The sequence below is a fragment of the Furipterus horrens genome, unplaced genomic scaffold (genome assembly GCF_987537825.1).
Source record: "Furipterus horrens unplaced genomic scaffold, mFurHor1.1.pri manual_scaffold_4, whole genome shotgun sequence".
NCBI lineage: Eukaryota > Metazoa > Chordata > Mammalia > Chiroptera > Furipteridae > Furipterus > Furipterus horrens.
In genome coordinates, this window is record NW_028327174.1 from 171261862 (window position 1) to 171281267 (window position 19406).

Here is a 19406-nt window from a genome sequence, read left to right on the forward strand (position 1 = left end):
GATCTTATTAACTGTCCCCTATTCCAATCCCCACCTTCCTTAAGTTCCCTTCCTAATTTCAAATAGGTAAGAAAAACTGTCATTGGAAGCATTTTTCTTGGTCTGTTGAGATCTTGTTTCCAGGTGTATCCTGTTTGGCTCAAATAAACTTTTATAAAAATTATCTACAGGTTTGGACATCTCATATTTGTCCTGAATTTGTTACTTTCTTGAGTCTTCCAAGTCTCCAAGTGGACTTTCAGTCACAGGAGCACAGACAGCAGAGCTGTGCTTCCTGAGAGAACAGTGACGTCAGCTCCCAGGACAAGGGACACGTTTTGAAGATTTTCTCCATTCTGGACAGAAACCAGCACCTTCTGAGATAACAAGACCAGACAGATTCTGAAGAACTAAGGCCCGTGGGCTGTAAGAAAGAGCAGTATTTGCCTCCTAAAAGTCCTTTTGAAGAAGCCCAGCCCTTGCTAAGGAGTGACCTTGACATAGACATTTGAGGGTTCAAAAAAGTAGCTCTGAAGCAAGGGAGCCAAGAGGATGAGGAGCAGCCTCTCCACGAGACACACTGTCTGTGCTGACTGCAGCTGGGGTGGCACCTTTGCTCGGGAGAATCTTCTGCCTACACCTCTCTAAGCACTGGCTGAAGGACATTATTGTACATGGTAATATTTATTAATAAAGCAGCCATCCTAAGCTGCATTTTATCACAAATCTGCTTCTATATTCTTCTGCACGTGGAAGACTGACTAGTAGAAAGATGAATGGAGATACTACTTCTGAGTGTAGGATTGAGCAGATAAAATCTCCTCCTTGAGTGGAGCCCATATGCCACTTGATGTGTGGCTGCTTCAGTTTCTTTAGCTCAAAGATTCCTGGGACATAACCTTTGCACCCAATGAGATTTATAAAAATTCAAGATCACAGATCTGGATATCTCTCTCTGTCTCTCTCTCTCTCTTTCTCTCTCTCACACACACACACACGCACACACACACACGGTCTCTCTCTCTCTCTCTCTCTCACACACACACACACACACGGTCTCTCTCTCTCTGTCTCACACACACACACACACACACACACACACACACACGGTCTTCCCTCCCTACCCCAGCAACAGAGGGTCAGTGGCCTTAACCCACAGCAGGACAGACATGACTTCCTCTAGGCACGACAACAGGAACTGTCAAGAGAAGCTGAACTTGACCTAGAAACATTGGCCAGTTTAATAATTAGGGGCTGAACCTCATCATTTAACCTGGAAAACTAATGGCTTTTGAGAAGGTGCAACCCATCTTATCTCCTCAAACAGACAAAATTAGAGGGGGAAATGGAAAAAGTGTGCGCAAAAATGTTCTTATTCTGAGGGAGTTATGGAAAGAATCCCACCTCTGCATATAAAATTAAATTTTATTTTAAAAGGTAAAACTTTATACATACTTTTAAAACATAAAATTTCAAAGTTCCTAGGCACGTCAATGACACAAAGCTGTGTACAGCAGTAATTAAAGAAGTGGTAACATTTTACCGATGTAAAGCATCACAGAATTCAATTCACAACTTGGATCTCAAGATTCAAGTGTTTTTATCCCATGCGGGGTGAAACGTGGTCAGTTTTAAGATAAAATTCCTCCTCTGGATATCTTATTCTCAATCAAGTCCTTCTTGATCACCACCATCTCACACAATAGGACAGCTGGCCGTGGCGGCGATTCCACCATGGTTCTGGTCTTCGGCCATCTTTATATAGCCTTTCATGCCCCAATGTTTACCCCAGCTTAGAGAAGAGAGGGTTTTCCATTTTATACAAATAACCAAACATATTTATCTTTGTTAACAATAACACCTGACACTTAAACAGAAGCCCAGACAGATTCAGAAAGAATCAGGAGAGGCAGTTCTTGTTCTTGGTTGAGTTCTAAACCTACACTATCCCCAAACCTTTCATAGAATTGCAAAATTAGAGAGAAAAAGGAAACTCTTGGGACCGGATGTGTTTCAGAATTAAGAAAATTTTCAAACTTAGAAATGTAAGGATACAAAAACCCTATCAATACACCAGCAAGCTGAGACAGAATCTTAATGGTATAATCACACATTCGTATGTCTGTGTTCCCTAAGTGGGATAAAAACTTCTGGGATTTCAGAAGTGTGCTCCAGGACTTGAGAACCTGTATCCAAATACAAATTCCAAAAATGATTGTACTGAGTACTGAGGAGAGGAAGTGTGGGAGACAGGCAGGCGTGGTTTGAAAGACTTTGACGACAGCTGTGTGGAGCCCGCCCAAAAATGGTAACTCGGGTCTTAACCAGCAGGTTTCTTATCTTTCATGCTTTCTCTGAATCTCACCCTCCGGGGGATTTTAAAGATAGAACAGAAATACAAAGTGGCTTTTAAGGAAAAGGGAACCTGCTCTGTTTTTCTCTGTATGTAACAGAACCCCTGGGCTGCTCCGATTGAAACAGAACCCATAGGCCGTTTAGTTAGGGGCCAGATTGCCCACCACCAGAATTACAACTCTCAATACCAGAGTTTAGTGAAAAGAAAAAGAACTGTCTATTTAACAGTTAAATAGATTTAGATTATTTGAGGATTTCTGCTGTTGAGTCTTATGTTCTTTAAAATACCCACAAACACATAGTTCTGCCTCCCCCTACCAAACCAGGCCAGCCTTAGAAAAGTTGGAAACACCGTTTCCCTACTTCCTAGGCACAGTTCAGCTTTACCAGTAGCTGCAAATCACTCAAATCTGATTGGGGAGGTCCTTTCTGCGCTGTGGTGCCCTCCAGCTCTCAATGCAGAACCGCCTGGATTCTCAGCCTCCTTGTAAACTGCCTTCTTCCTGCAAACCACATGGATCTCCTCTCCTTCTCAAAACTGCATGGCGAGAGCCTCTTAAAGCGGCCTGGAGAGCCCTCTCAAATCCGCATGGAGAACTCAGCTTCTTTAATCTGCATGGAGAAGGCCCCTTCACCAAGCCGCATGGAGGGGGCGCAAGAGAGAGAGTGAGTGAGCGAGAACGAGAGCAAGAAAGAGAGGGAGGGAGAGGGCAAGACCCAAGACCGAGCTAAAATGTCCGCAGCTGCTTATATCTCCCTGACTGCATCTTCTGCCGCAGTGGGTGTTGCAACCAGTTCTGACCATTCACAGAACCCTACTCAGGCTCTGTAGGCTCCTTCCATATCATCCCACAGTTCAAGACTCCTCCCATCTTCTTGGGCCTTGGAAGTATCAAAGCCATTTTGCATAACAAAGACACTAGCAACCAGCCCCAGGCATGCAAAGGCGTCTAAAAAGCTGCTTCCTTTTCCCCATCCCCCCAGCCGCAAACTCTGGGGTTTGTTTTTGGACACCCCTGTTTCTGTAACATATATAGCCTCAAATCCTTGTCAGTAGAATGTGAAAAACAGAACGATTAAGAGGAAATGTTTTTGACCTTGCGTAAAATACTTGGATGTTTTCAACTCTGTATTGATCTGCATTTCCCTTTCCCTCCCTACCATTTGGGGAAGGGCTGCATGTTTTCCTTATGCATGTCCACGTGTGGAAAGTAGATAAAAACCCTGGCTAATAAAGAAATGGGGGCGATTTTCCTTAGAGAAAACCCCCTTCCTTCCTTCCTCCGATGGTGAGTGTCTGAGTAGTTTCTTCATTCACTCCAAGGAACCCAGAATCTTACAAGAAAGCACAAGTTAAGCCTCCCAAGCCACACTCACCATGTCACCGAAGGCATTCATTGCCACAGCGAAGTCGTGCTTCCCTGGGTTGTGCAGGTCAATCATTTTCAGATTCTTCTCCCACACTGCTCTCCTCTACCCTTCTTCATTCTAGAGGCAAACATAACCTATCCTCTTTATTTGTATGTAAAACCAACCCACCTTCACCAAGTGGGTTTGCAGACAGAAGGGAAGAGAAACCATAGCCAGAAAGAGATTTATACTTCAGGGAGCTGTTTTCCAGCACCCACACAGCAGGGATGTTTGCCCAAAGTGTGCTCAGTAATGGGTATCATGAAGTTACTGCCTTGGGAGGAGCCAGCCTCTAGAAGCTACTTTCTGCTATCAACTCTCAAGAGCCTGGACCATTCTCAGAGGGATCCCTGTGGACAGTTGCAGATGTTACCAACCAAACCATATAGTTTCATGTGCGTCACCTTCCACTGGTTTCATTGTGCATCTAAACTTCCATCAAGCTTTGGAGCGAAGCTATTCCTAAGTAAAAGGCAGTCAGGAAGAGCGAAGGATACATGTTTCAAAAACATAGGAAGGGGAAAAAAATGAGTAGTATCTGATTACACCAATCCTTCTAAAAACCAAACCTGTTTTCTTGAGATGTTACAGCCACTGTGATGGAGTAAAAACAACGGATTTATTCTCCCAAGTATTTACGCACAGAGTATGGAGGGAGGCTAAGCTTCTGGGTGGAGAAACACGGCTCAGAGACCCCAATCCTGCATCGGGACAGGGACAGGCTCTCCCAGGCTTGGAGCACCCTTGGGTCTGGACACCATGGCCCCCGCAGACTGCGCCGGGCCTGGGCAGTGCCGCCTGCTCCCTGCCCTCCGAACATACCCACCGCTTCCATAAGTGCAGCGAGCAGTCGCCCCTCACCCAGCGGGCGGAGGTCAGGCTGCCCTGTCTGCCAGGTCGAGGACCAGGGACTGTGCCCCCTGAAACCCCCGCACCCTCCACCAGAAGGCTAGTTTCCCGGCTGGCCCAGCAGCGTCAGGCTGTGGACGCTCTCCGGTCGCGAGCAGCGTCAGCATATGCAGGCCCAGGGGTCTTCGAGGCTGGGCTGTGTCCCCAGGCCACGGACTTAAGGCCGGTGAAATCGGCCCTTCCGGCCTCTCCCCAACATGGCCTGCCAGGGCCGTGATTGGCTGATACGGCCTATTGGCGGGGCCTTCGAGCGCTGGGGTTCCAGGCTCCTAATTAGGCTCCCTGGAAATTTGTCCCAGGCTGAGATGAGGGGGTTGCGGGGTTGGGGAGCGGCGCTGAGGGCCCAGGGGCAGCGCTGAGAAGGGGTGCAGCCTCTCACTGGGATCCAGACCGGCTTCAAGTGGATTTTCACGTTAACGCTGCTGGTCCTTTAGTCCTAGAGTTTTTGGTTAAAATCTCCCCGAGGGCTGAGGACAGTGTAATCTGTCCTAGTTGTTCCTGTTTGTCTGCGGGGATGTAAGAATGCAGAGCCCACAAGCTGATGCCTTCTCATTGTTTCAGGATGGGTGCAGCTGGGTTTTGGAAGTATCTAGAATGGAATGGCAATACCCCAAAACTGGCCTAAATCTTTGGAAGGAAGTGGGAGGGAGTAGGTGGGTTCACCAGTGAAGACATGGCATTTTGTTTTTGTTTTTTTAAGATTTTATTTACTTATTTTTAGAGATAGGGGAAGGGAGAGAAACATCCATGTGTGAAAGAAACATCAATTGGTTGCCTCTCCCACATGCCTCCAGCCAGGGCCCTGGCCTGCAAGCTAGGCATGTGCCCTGGCCAGGAATTGAACCGGCAACCTTTCACTTTGCCAGAGGGTGCCCAACCGACTGAGCTGCACCGATCAGGGCAGGCATGGCATTTTTGTAAGGATCCTTTCCTGCCCTCCCCAGCCAGGCTTCTTCTTACTTCGCAAGCCTTTTTCAAACTGACAGAAGAATTTGGTTTAACGAAAGGAGGAAAGGCAGGAAGTAGAAACTGCTTTCACCTTCCTGCTCTAGATTATGGCTTATTGTCTGCCTTGATTTGCTTTTCTTCATATTTCATTTAAGAAATTTTCTTTAATGACTTTTACTTCAATGATTTTTACTTTAATTTACATTTAACGTCAGGATTTAAATGACAGCTTGTGAAAACATTTTAAACTGAGAAAACATATTAAATGTTAATGTACGTAATTAAAAATCCTCCAGAAAAGTTGTAAGATTTTTTCTTTTGTGACACAAAGAAATTCATCGTTGAAAATACCTTTTAGAGAAAAAAGTATCATGACTTCATGTTCCTTCCCACATCACCTTTTTCTGTGTATAATTTGCATTCTTTTGGTAAAAATGGAGTCAAGGGTCACAAGAATTTGTAAACTAATTTCTACTTAGGTTTAAATTGATAAGCCTAGAAGCACAACCAGAAGCATAATTTTTTTACTATGGTAGTATGTATGTAACATAAAAAGGCCTCCTTTAACCATTTTTAAAAAACATTCTATTTATTTATTTTTAGAGAGAGGGGAAGGGAGGAAGACAGGGAGAGAAATATTGATGTGCAAGAGATACATTGAGTGGTTGCCTCTCGTGTGCCCCCAACTAGGGCCCTGGCTCACCATCAAGGCATGTACCCTGACTGGGAATTCAACAGGTGACCCTTTGGTTCGCAGGCCAGGGCTCAATCCACTGCGCCACACCAGCCAAGGTGTACAGTGCAGTGGCATTAAGTATATTCACCTGGTTGTGCCACTGTCACCACTGTCCATGTTCGGAACTTTTCATGTTCACGAACTGAAACTCTATTCATTAAACAATAACTCTGCATTCTTCTCTCACCCCTAGCCCCTGGCCACCAACATTCTACTTCCTATCTCTATAATCTCTATAAATTTGACTACTCTGGTGTTAATGAAAGAAACATCCAAACCTGTAGAGAATTTTTATGAGTTTATTTGAACCAACTGACAACATATGCCAGGGAGCAAGATCTCAAATGCCCCAGACAGTAACAGGAAAAATGTTGGGAGTTTCCTAGTCATTTAAATCAAGAACCTTATTTCGGCACAATTTCCGTTGCACGGTCACAGTAAGATACTATGGGTACCTTAAGGGCTATGTAGGAGCAAAGTAGAGTTACTTCTCGAAAATAGTAACTAAGGTTCCACTGGCTGTCTTTTTAGGAAGTTGTTAAACGCCATGACTACAAACAATTTAATACCCAAGTCATTTTTGTTCACTTGGACAGCCAAATTATCGTGAACAAAGACTATATAATTATACCTGGTATTTTTAAGTTTTAATAATTTGCATCCCAAGATCTGAGGCCTATATATTAAATCAGATTTGTATAATAAAAGAGTTACTGGTATGAACCTGACATTAATACTCCAATTGGGTCCCGGTTGTCTAGTCAGCATTAAGGCTGGATACCTCTCCTGTGCTTCTCTAGGACGTTAACAACGTCCCATGAACAAAAGGGTTCCAGGGTCAGTGTATGTGGGAACCACTGGGTGAAATGGGTCTCGTTACCGCAGAACTGGCACAATGACACACAATGACAGTGTATGCTGTAAACCATGCAGGGAGAGGTGGCAGCATACAAACAGAAACCTGTGACCATGGAACGCTTTCTTTAGCGCACTTCACAGCACCTGCGCTACACGGACACACTTGATGAAATGCTGATGGTTTGTTTGCTTTTTAAATTCAAATAATATCAGTTTTAAGGGCAAGAATCAGAGTTTACAGAACTTGTTGTACAAGCAGGCATTTGCTTGAAGGCAGCTTTTCATTTCAGGTAAAAATATCACAATGTCAACATGGGCAGGGATCACAGAGATAACAAGATCTGTGGCTGTGCAACGGATTCTATAATAAACCACCTGAAGATTCTAATATAATTTTGTGACCTAATATCCAGGCCTTTCTGCAGTCTGGTCTCTGACCTTGCTTGAGTAATTAGACCATTTTGCAGTTTAAACTTGAACTCTTGTCTACCTAACCAACTGCATTCCCTGCATTGTCCACTTCACTACAAAACTTGTTTTATGAACTCCAAGGGAAACTGAGGCATTGGCCCATGCCTTGTGACTCCTCCCCCACTGACCATGTCTATGACTGACTCCACCCATTGACTATCGCCTGGGACGACCTGCTGACCATGAGTCAACTGAAACTGCCTGTTATTCTGATTTCACAAGCGCACTGGCTGACGCCACTGCATCAGCAGACCTTGGAGAGCACAGCTGTCTCACCAATCAGAAAATGAATGTTGGAAGTTTATGGTCTTGTTTACCTAGCAACCCATCCCTTTGACTCTCACCTTTAAAACCCTTGCCTTATTCTTCCCACCTTAGAACGTGTTTTGGGTTCATGCTGAAGGCTATGTTCTGTCAACATAAGAAATATCCAAACCACACTGTAAGAATTTTTATGAGTTTATTTGAGTCAAACTGACAACCATTACCAGGAAGCAAAACCTTAACAGATTGAGAAATGCTCTGTAAAAATGGCAGTTTTGCACGTTATTTTATACATTACAATCAAAAGAGAAGACCTAAGTGGGTTACATGAAATGTAACTAGTGATAGATTAGGGAGGTGGGAGAAAGCAAAGTGTGGGAAACCTCTGGGATCAGATAAAAGGTAAAATGATAGACACATACTTCTTTTACACGGGTGGGTACAGGGCAGGTACCGGTCAACGATGAACAAGATAACAATAACAATGAGGGCGTTTGTGGTCTCCCCCTGGTGTGGTGCCTCTGCTTTACCAGGTCTGGAAAAAGGAAATTTGACATTCCAAAGGTATGTTATCGTAGATGCAAAGAGACAACAGACAGGCTCTATAAAGGTAAAAATACACTTTTGTCAGGGAAGATTCTGGTTTAGGACATGACTGCCCGCCATGACCTTCTTTTAGTTAGAAAGTTTTACTTCTAGACCATCTGATGTGGTTACGTTAGGTCTCTGAGTTTGCAAGGCTGTCACACAGGCCTCCCCTGAGTTTGTCAGGCTTAGTATGTAGCCCCTTTTCACCCACAGTTTTCTGATTTGCAAATCACATCAGAATAAAACTCTCTTTAATCCTCCAGAAGAGTCCTATAGACTTTCACTTACACACCTGAGGAACTTCAAAAAATACACGTGGCTGAACAGCCTGCTAGGATGTTCTAATGGGGGCTGGGCACGGACGGGCCCATGAAAAAGACTCCCCGACTGATTTTGAAATGCAGCCTCTGATCCAGAAATCCAATGACTAGCATTGGGACATCAGTCAAGAGTTTTCATTTCTTAAAATCCTACGTACCGGTTTCTTTTCTTCAGTGAATATGAACCAGGTGCCTTCTCTGTTCTAGGCTCTATGCCTGGCAATGGCTTGACTCCATGCTAAAATCAAACAAGGGAAGTTTTTCTTCAGCTTTAGCCTGAAGAGAGACTATTCACCTTCATCTAAACCAGTCCATTTAGAACCTTGAAAAGAACTTTTCTGAAATAGATTTCCAGTAGATGTTTTATATATCCTATTGAAGTTTTTAGCCAACAAGCAAAAAGAAAGGCAATTCAATATAAAAAGAGATACTTGTGAAATTGTGATTTATAATAATGTATACTTGGTCTTCATCCCTACCCCCCCCAAAGGTCCTAGGTGATGAAAGCAACGAAGACGCCTCTTGTTCTGTTAATGAGGTGACTGTTGAACCACCAACATGAATTACAAACAACTAATCTGAATCTGTTTCAGGGAGGTGTTTAAGTTACTGCAGAGCCTACCCTGAATTCAATACAAAATACCACGGCCTGGATAGAAACAGCAAAACTCAGGCAATTGTCTCCCCGTCTTAAAAACCCCAAACTGAGCTCTGGAGCACCAGCAAACGTAGTTAAATGATACAGGAGTGTCATTTGCATATGCACTCTGATTTTTTAAATAGAAAGGGCAGCCAAATTAAACTACCTCATCAGTAGCATGCAAGGGAGCTGAGAACAGAGTTCACGTGTTGACCATTAACTATTATTGGGAAATGGCTTGGAATGACCATTCAATGGCAACAATGGCATAGGTTATGAAAACAATAGTAAGATGTACAATAAACGTAAAGAACAGAAATCAACTTCTCAAGAAGTACTGTATCATTTACAAGCTCCATTACTGAAAGTTCTCTACAGAATTTTAAGATTATACACCATACACATCGTTACACAGAAAACATGAGCATATGTGACCATTACATCGATGTGTATGTATATATAATGAACCCTTGGAATTATCAACACTTAAGGGATCAGCAAAGTGAAACCAATAGAACAGACTAGGACAGAGCTAGAAGAAACAGAAACCAAGAAATAGTTCCAAGAAAGGAGTGCTCCACAGAGCCCAAAGCTACAAAGAGCTCAGAGAGAAGGACTAAGAAGTGCACAATGAACTGGCAATTAGAGTCACTGGGGACCTTGACGAGAACAATTTCAGTAGATTATTAAATGCAAAAGCTGGTTTACAGTAGGTTAAGGGATGAAAGGAAAGTATGAGAAACCTGTTAGCATTCCATTCATTCATTCATTTAATCTCATGTGTACTGAATGGCTACTGGCTATAAACTGGTGGTTGGTTCTGAAGGAAACAGTAGAAAGAGAAGTTAAGGTCTTTAGATTTTTCCCAAGTACTTAGAGCCCTATTATCCTACAAAGCATTCAGTGTTCTGACTCACTCACGTGTGCTTTAGGCTTATGACATAGTACAAACGGCCGAAAACAATGAACAGGAGGTGAATTAAGTGATAAACATTCGGTACAGTGCCAGTTTTAGGTAAGTATCTTCGCAGTGGTACAAGGGAGTCATGATTTACCACCCACTGTGGATAACTTCTTCTTCACTCAAGATCACCCATTCTCTGCAGCTGAAGAGACCTGAGGTCATTTGGACATCTCTGCAGCATCAAATGGTAGCTTCTCAAAATGAAAGTCCCTCCACTTCGAATACAGTGTCTGATTTCCAGTTGCAATATCCTCCACCACAAAACTTTCAATTTTTATAACTGGGATCTCAAATGTCTTGTACTTCACATAGATTCCCCAGTCATGGCTGCATGTCTGTCTAGCACAGAATACCTTTGCTCTCTTCTCAAAAATCCCCACATTCTTTGGTTTGGGGTGTAATTTAGTCACAAAGCACTCCCTGAAAGCATCTCCAATCACAGTGTAATGGGATTGCTAAAGAGAAAGAGAGAGAACATACAAAACAGAATGTTAGAACCAGTTCACAACTGTGATTAAAACAACCTCCACCATAATCTGAGATGAAGAGCAGCTGGGATCCTACTTATTTTATAGATGGGGAAAGAAGGAAATATGAATTCACCAGCAGGCTGACATAGAACCCATGCAGCCTGACTCCCAATTCCATGGGTGGAAGTGAGGGCTGGGGGTGGAGGGGCAAGTGAGTTGATAGGGGACATCTCATAAACAGGAGGACTAGGAAGTTTCCAGGCATCCTAGCTTCTTAAAGTAGATGCTCTTCATTAGTTTAGAAACAAAAGGGGTATTTGTTGCAGACCAGTGAAGCCTGAGTTCACCAGTGGCCTGACAGGTATAATCCAAAAGACACGGGGAAAAAAGAGCAAAGGGTCAATGTCGATCTGAGCAGGGTGAGGGACTAATGTGTCCACAGGCCACGCCTACAGCAACCTTGAGAGCAAAGCTGAAAAAGCCACAGTGCACAGAACAAATGCAGATCCAACTTACCAGTCCCTCAGGAAAACATACAGACTAAAAGGGTCATTTTCAATAGAAAAATCACCCAGCTGAAAGGATCCTTTATAATTAAAGAAGCAAATGCAGAAAGGTCTGGAACTTGCCAATATCACCCCTAATATGCTTCCTGCTCAAACAGTGGGATTGATTAGAGACTTCAACTTTCTGAAGACCAAACATAACCCTAAAGTAATCTTTCATCATCTGAATCAGCACAGGCATCCACTCAACCCTTCACTGGCAGCAGCTAAGTTACATTCCATTTCTGTCTTTGTAGATTTTTCTAACCTTTTATCTAAAAGTTAATATATATATATGCATATATATATATATGTATATATATATGGCTAAACTGTGGATACTGTATTTTAAAAATAAGGAGATATTTTTATAAAAGTGATTCATATCCCAAAAATAAAATTTGGAAAACATAAAATAGTACACAGAGCCATGGCTGGTGTGGCTCAGTGGACTGAGTGCTGGCCTGCGGACCAAATGGTCACCGGTTCGATTCCCGGTGAGGCCACATGCCTGGGTTGTGGGCCAGATCCCTAACTGGGGGCAAGTGAGAGGTAACCATACATTGATGTTTCTTCCCTCTCTTCTTCCCTTCTCCTCTGTCTAAAAATAAACAAATAAATATTTTTTAAATAAATAAATAAATAAATAAATCATGGTATTTCACTGCAAAATATTAATATGTGTTATTATATTTCCTATAGTCTTTTTTCTGTACAGATTTTTTTTCATATTTTTATAGTGATGGTGGTAATGCTGCTATTATTTCACACAACTATAATAGTTATATATTTATAATTTTGTATCCTGGTTATTTTTCCACTTTGCCATTAGTTTTTAAGTAGTTTTTCATTATACTATATAAACTTCATAGTCATTTTGTTTAATCAACCTTACTTTGGAATAATTTTAGATGTACAGATAAAGTTACAAATGTAGTCCAGCAACTTCCTATATACCCATTACCCACCTTTCCCAAATGCTAACATCTTATAGACCATAGTACAGGAAACCACACTGCGTTTAGCATAACCATTATTTTTAACAACTACATAATTTTTAATTAAGTGGCTGTGCAGTGATTTTTAAAACTCTTTCTTTCTTGTTGAAATTATGGGTTTCTTTTTAACTTTTTAGCTTTTATAAAATACATGGACCATAACATGATAAAGTTTTAAGGAAATAATGGTAATCTTATTATAAATATCTCACCATTAGTCAGTTAGCTTTAATTAGCATGAAAAAATGACCCAGTGCTCTCTGTGAGAAAGGCTGCTTACTTACCTCTATCACTCTTATATCAGCTGTATAACATGCGAAGGCTTTGCACTTGCTGCAGAGCAGTTTTTTATTTTTCTTATCAAGTACGGGTTCTGCTTTTCCTTGACTATCCCTAATGAGTTTTTCATAAATCTGTATCTGGCGAATCTACATGGGAAAAACAATACCTCGTAAATGTAGGTTAAGTATAACTAGGATACACACACATATATGTATCATTCATTCTGCATTCACATACACTTCCATGAACATGTTGGACCTGGTGGCTTTGTAAAAAACACACAGATAATTATTGGTTCTCCTAACTTTTTGTTAGTCAATGTTTACCTGTGGTGTCCAATTAGTCTTTTAATTTCCTCATCAAAGTTGCCCATAGAAGCACTAAAGTTGTCCATAAAATAATCACGTGAACCATGCTTTCTACTTTAGTAGCTGGCAAAACTGAAAATGTCCTTCACAAATAGACATATGAATGCATGACTGTTTCAGACATAATTACACCCAATTCTAGGACATAAACCCACTGAATGGAACTGCAGGCAGAAGAGCCCTCATCATCCAAAATTTTTTTTTCTCTTCTTTCTTCCAACCACAGAGAGTACTGTCAAATTACAGTAAAGTTAAATGTATATATGGTATGACTGCATTCTATTTCAAAATTTAGGCCTTGGCCAAGTACAGCTTATGTTTATTTAAATGAATGTAAAAAGATCCTAAAGGGTACAGAGAAGAAGGCAGACCAGCTAGGAACCTGGAAGTCCTGGGAACAACATGGCTGTAAGTGGCCTGGGTTTTCTTTTCACCTCCTGTGCCCCAGCTTGGAGCTGAAGAAGCTCGCAACCAGAGATGCCTATGGGCACAGATAGTCTCAACAAAGGCCTGCTCTCTTCAACCAGAGTGCCAGCAAAAGAGTGGCCTAGAATGGCAGAAAACTTCAGCTTGTAACTAACTGACTCTAGCCAAACACCAAAGAATAAAACAAAACAAAACGCTGTGACCAAACCTCCACCCATGCCAGCAAAGGCTGAGTGGGGAACCTAGATTTCACTTGGTAGGGCTGTGATGAAGCCCCCCAACACTCCCACCGGGTGGTGTCAGAGAAGGTCAAAGTAAGGAGCCAGGCATTTCATCCCTGCGTACTACTAACAGTTCTCCTTGCCTACGGTGTCAGTGGAGACCATGCAGGGAGCCGGAACTCACACGTCCGCCCAGCGGTAACAAGGAGCACCCCCCTCACTGGTATCAATAGAAGCAAAGTGGGGAACCTAGGTTTCTCCCTCCACCTAGCAGGGATAAGACAATGTCCCCCCGCCTCCTCTGCCAGAACAGTGTCAGAAAAAGCCAGCTAATGCAGAAGGTTAAATAAGATCCCAAGTCTCACAATATAATATGAAAATGTCCAGGTTTTAATAAAAAATCACTCTTTATATCAAAACCCAGGAAGATCTCAAACTGGATGAAAGAAAGACAATCAATAGATGCCACCACTGAGAAGACAGAGATGTTATAATGATCAGAGAAAGATTTTAGGCAACCACAATAAAATGCTTCAATGAGTATTCATAAACACTCTTGAAACATGAAAAACAATAAAGGCTCAACAAAGAAGTGGAAGCTATAAAGAAGGACCAAATGGAAATTTTAAAATGGAAAGAATGTAAAAACCAAAATAAAAAGCTCAGCAGATGGGCTCAGTGGCAAAATGGAGGGGAGAAAGGAAAGAATCAGTGAACCGGAACACAGAATCGAAATTACCCAACTGGAACAACAGAAAGCACACAGAGTGAAAAAAAATGAACAGAGCCTCAGGGACCTTTAGTACCATCAAAAAAGATCTGACATTCCTGCCTCTGGAGTCCTGGGAGGAGAGGAGAAGGAGAGCAGGAAGAGAGCAGAGCTTAAAAAGTGCTAAAAGGAATAAAGGCTGAGCATTTCCTGAATTGAACATGATGTAATATAAACTTACAGAGTCAAAAACCTGCACAAATACCAAACAGGATAAACCCAAAGAAATTTACACTGAGACACATTATAATTAAACTTCTGAAGACTAAAAACATTAAAAAAATGGCATGTTACATATGGAGGAAAAACAACCTGAATCACAGCAGATTGTTCATCAGAGACCACGAAGGCCAGAAGAAAGGGAGACAATAGTTATCAGACGACATTTTCAAGTGTCCCAGGTGGAACCAGACAGCTAAGGTGCAAATCCTGTTCCTACCACTTACCAGCTGCCTGATTTGGGGCAAGTGCCTCAGTTTCCTCAAATGCAAAATGAGAACAATTCTAGCATCTACTTTGTGGGCTGTCGGGAGGTAACGAGAGTGATGGACCACCTGGCACAAGCTAAATGCTCGTTGGTATTATCCTCAGTCTATTAGGCTAGTCACCTGCTAAAGATCATGAAAATGTCAATGACAGTGGTTGGTACTTTAGTATTGGGTTCAGGCAATCTCCATTCATCAGTTATCTTTTTAGAAATATCATAGATATTTTTATGTATTTTCTATATAAACTCTGAAACCATTTGATCAAGTTGAAAATATACTTTTATTCTGGGTTGTGACAAACATCTAAGTCATTTGGAATTAATGCACAACTTTAAAATAAAATATTCAGCCATTCCATTCAAGAGCAGAACAATTTCTTTTCCTTTCTCTTAATTTACCTCATACATTTCAGTAAAAGTTTAATAGTCACTATTATTTATGCTTCAAACATTTCTGGTTAGGCCAGTGGGTGCAGGAAACAGACGGGCTTTGCCAGCTCCCCCTAACTAACCGTGTGACCTACTGCCACTGAAGCTCTTCATGCCTCAGTTTCCCTCCTATGAAATGATACAGTAAGAGACTCTACTGCAGGACTTGGTGGAGGTGGACAGTCCATGGTCTGTATGTGTGAGTTACAATTATTATTGCCACTGTGAGTGGAAATCTCCCTCCCCCTCATATCTTCTAACTAGTTACTCATCATTCATAGAAAACCCTGATCTCTAAAGCACTTCAAATTCAAATAAAATTTGACTTATATAAATAAATTTAGGGCCTGGAAAGTAGGAAAACAATCAAAATATGATTTTCTAACTGGAGACCTGGCCTGCAATCCAGGCACGTGCCCTGACCAGGAATCGACCTGGTGACCTTTTGGTCTGCAGAATGATGCCCAGCTCACTGAGCCACAACAGTCAGGGCTATGCCTTCCTATTTTCAATTCAATTTTTCACTGCCGTAAAACTGTTACATTATGTGTACTTATTTTCATTTTCATTACTATATTTCCTTTGGATACATTTCTAGAAGTGAAATTCCTGGGTTACATGGTACGCATTTCCCTATGAACAAATTTCATTTCCTTTTCTCAGATATGGCTCTCATCACTACTTGAGGGAGGCTGGGGGTAGGGAGGATGTGTTAGAAAAGAGTAGTAAAAATATAAGCTCACCCTTTGGGCATCCAATTTTTAAAAATCCACTTATACCTAATCATATTCAATTTTATACTAAAATTCAATTAAATACTAATAACACCAAATATTTTAAATGTTACTATAGGCACTAAATCCTAGTAGGTCAAACTATTACTTAAAACTATACTTAAAACTAACTGAATAACTGGGTAAAGAAGCTCAACCAACATCACACATTAAATCCGTATAGCACACGGCCTCCCGCTCTATCTTTGGTTGGAGAAGCAGCCTAATTCCCTGCACTAAGGTGGAAAAAGCAAAGCTATGAAACCCTGACTGTGTGCTGTCATGGTACAAATCATGCAGGAAGTTCCTTCATCAAAATGATCTCCCTTTTACCCCACATCTTATTCTCTACTCCATGAGGAAGGAAAGTGGGCTTCTTCATTCTGATTCCAAACTAGAACTGTGAAAAATACCCTTTATACCTTATTCCTCCCAAACAATGAATTTCCCTCATGGAAATCAGTCCTTGGATATCTCTGGAGCAGCGGTTCTCAACCTGTGGGTCGCAACCCCTTTGGGGTTCGAACGACCATTTCACAGGGGTTGCCTAAGCCCATCGGAAAATATATATATAATTACATATTATTTTTGTGATTAATCACTATGCTTTAATTATGTTCAATTTGTAACAATGAAAATACATCCTGCATATCAGATATTTGCATTACGATTCATAACAGTAGCAAAATTACAGTTATGAAATAGCAGTGAAAATAATTTTATGGTTGGGGGTCACCACAACATGAGGAACTGTATTAAAGGGTCACGGCATTAGGAAGGTTGAGAACCACTGCTCTGGAGTATCTACATGTTAAAATGGCTGCAGAGTAATCAGATTGTCCCCGGGACCACGGGGCTCTAAGGAAGGGCGGTCACAGCAGACGAGCACTGCTGTGGTGGGTTGGGGAAGGAAGCGTGCAGTCTCCATCGCCCCCACCCACCCGCTGACCGCCCTAAGGAGCACTGAACTTCTCCCCTCTTCTGCAGAGTTTCTTCCTCCCGCTAAAGCCAACATGCAGGAACCAGGGTGCTCAGATCCAACACCTAAGCCCTTATCAAAACAACACAGAAAGGGGTCTCACCCCAAGAAACAATTCCTTTTAGTTTTAAGAATATAAGGTTGTCCCTACCTTATCATACTTCTACTAAACTTCCAAAAGCAAAGCCTTCTTCTTTCAACAGAGCGGCTGGTCCCCTATGGTAGGACAGGAATGACACCAAGCCTCCGAGCTCCTAGCGGCCACAGAATGACTCCCAGCTACACTTGTCTGGGTTCCCTCCCATTCTTTACCATCTCTGCCCATTTTCTTTCTCTTCCTTAATTTTTATTTATTGATTTATTCGTTTTAGAGAGAAAGAGGAAGGGAGAGAGAGAGAAACACCAATTTGTTGTTCTACTTATTTATGCATTCACTGGTTGATTCTTCTATGCGCCCTGATCAGGGATCGAACCCACAACCTTAGCATATCAGGACATCGCTCTACCCAACCGAGCTGCCTGGCCAGGGCACAATGTTTTCTCTGTGGTGTTGGGGAATCCCACATGCTATTCAATAGCTTAACTTGACAGATATATAACCCGTTTCCCCCCCACTCCACTCCTTGATCTGGTGTGCGGGCTACAAAGTAACGTCTATGCCTGGTCCAGCCTCCATCCTCCTCAACTGACTTTTACTCATTGCTCTGCCACATGAGTCTAATAAGTAACTTGTCAATCCATGGAGGGGATAAAAATTATTCCACGGGTATTAAAGCTAATATGGCTTTAAGGCTTTATTGGCAACATCCCTATGTCCTACTTAGGTGGCTCAATAAAAAACCTCTACCCCTCAGTAAAATGAAGGAGAAACATTAAGAGGAACTAAAGAATTTCCCTGCAGTTCTTCTCACTGAAAATACAGAAGGGACGTTTTTAAATATCTTGGTCTCCAAACTTTAGGAAGAAACATTTTTTTAAAATGAGTAAACATTGTATTAAATACAAATACATAAAGTTGTATTTCTGTCCTAACATCAGTGTTAACGTCCTTTACATCAGTGTTCCTCAGTACTTTTTGAGCATAGAGATTCTGACTTTTTAAAATTATGGACACTGTGCAGTTGCTCTTCATGAAGTTACTGTGCCTCACATCTGTGTTCAATGACTCATTTTTTGAGCACTTATTTTATACCAGGCACTGTGCTAAGCAATGCATGCATCTCATTTTATCCCCAAAATTTCCTTGTGAGTTTGATACTGTTATTTCCCCAACTTTACAAATGTGGAAGCTGATGATTTAAGATAGAGTAACAACTTGAGGTCACTCATATTCTAAGTGGCAGAACTGGGATCAGAATCACTTATGATATTCAAGTTTTCCCCAGCCCTGCGGTGTTCAATGCTTCCAGAGATTCTGAGATGAAAACCTCTGCAGTCTGGAGAAAGTGTGGGTGTGCGCGCATGTGCACAGGTCCATGTATGTGCATGTGTGCATGTGTCTTGATTTTCCCTCATCTGGTTCCATGTTTCTGAGTTATAAAGAAAATTACATTACAATGAAGGTTACTGTCAAGAGGCTGAACTGAACAGGTGTGTCACTCCAAAGTATACATCATCATCCATACCTACAAGTAGGCATTCCAACACCTGTACAACGCAATGGAAGCTTATCTCTGAGGACTCCAGATGTTAGAAAGAAGAGAGATCTGAGGAAAAGACCAAGAAGGGCTATGTCTTGTAATATTTGGGTGTTGTCCTCAAGATAAACTGTCAACTTAAGAGCAATTCTAGTTCAAGTTTGCCTTTTAGACCTAAAAACACAACTTTAAGTATTAGCATTAATAAAATATATTTTAATCTCATTGAGACTGCAGGACAGATTTTCAAGTTTAAAGTTATTGTTCTAATGCAACACTCAACCATCTGATAAAACGTACCAACAACACTCACATTTTCTATTTGTTACTGATGGTCAGATTCTGAAAGAGTAGCACAGATGGAAAGACTTACCTTTCCTTTAAATACTGCTTCATCCCATGTCTGAAGGCTTAAAATGGAGTCATTCATCATTTTTTCTTTGCATATGTTTATTTTTTCTTTTTCAATTACATCAGCATTACTAGTCAGAAGGAAGCACTTGCTACCTCTTGCTCTTCCTCTGCCTATCGGAAAACAAGTATTTCATTTGGTGTCTTTCACTTAAAACTCTGATAAATC

The 19406-nt window shown here is 41.7% G+C and overlaps 1 protein-coding gene across 2 annotated transcripts in view; it reads right to left on the minus strand.

Moving 5' to 3' along the window:
- Positions 1 to 3716: 3716 nt before the first annotated feature.
- RIGI (RNA sensor RIG-I) overlaps positions 3717 to 19406 on the minus strand; it is a 47367-nt gene continuing 31677 nt past the window's right edge. The window contains exons 16-18 of one of the 2 annotated variants that reach the window (XM_090274252.1): positions 19200 to 19351; positions 12740 to 12883; positions 3717 to 3822 (exon numbers count right to left, since the gene is read on the minus strand). In XM_090274252.1, coding sequence (XP_090130378.1) covers positions 3808 to 3822; positions 12740 to 12883; positions 19200 to 19351 — 311 coding nt within the window. In that variant the 3' untranslated portion in view covers positions 3717 to 3807. Of the gene's footprint in view, positions 3823 to 9854; positions 10898 to 12739; positions 12884 to 19199; positions 19352 to 19406 lie in introns of those variants that run through there. The other variant, XM_090274251.1, reaches the window with a different exon arrangement.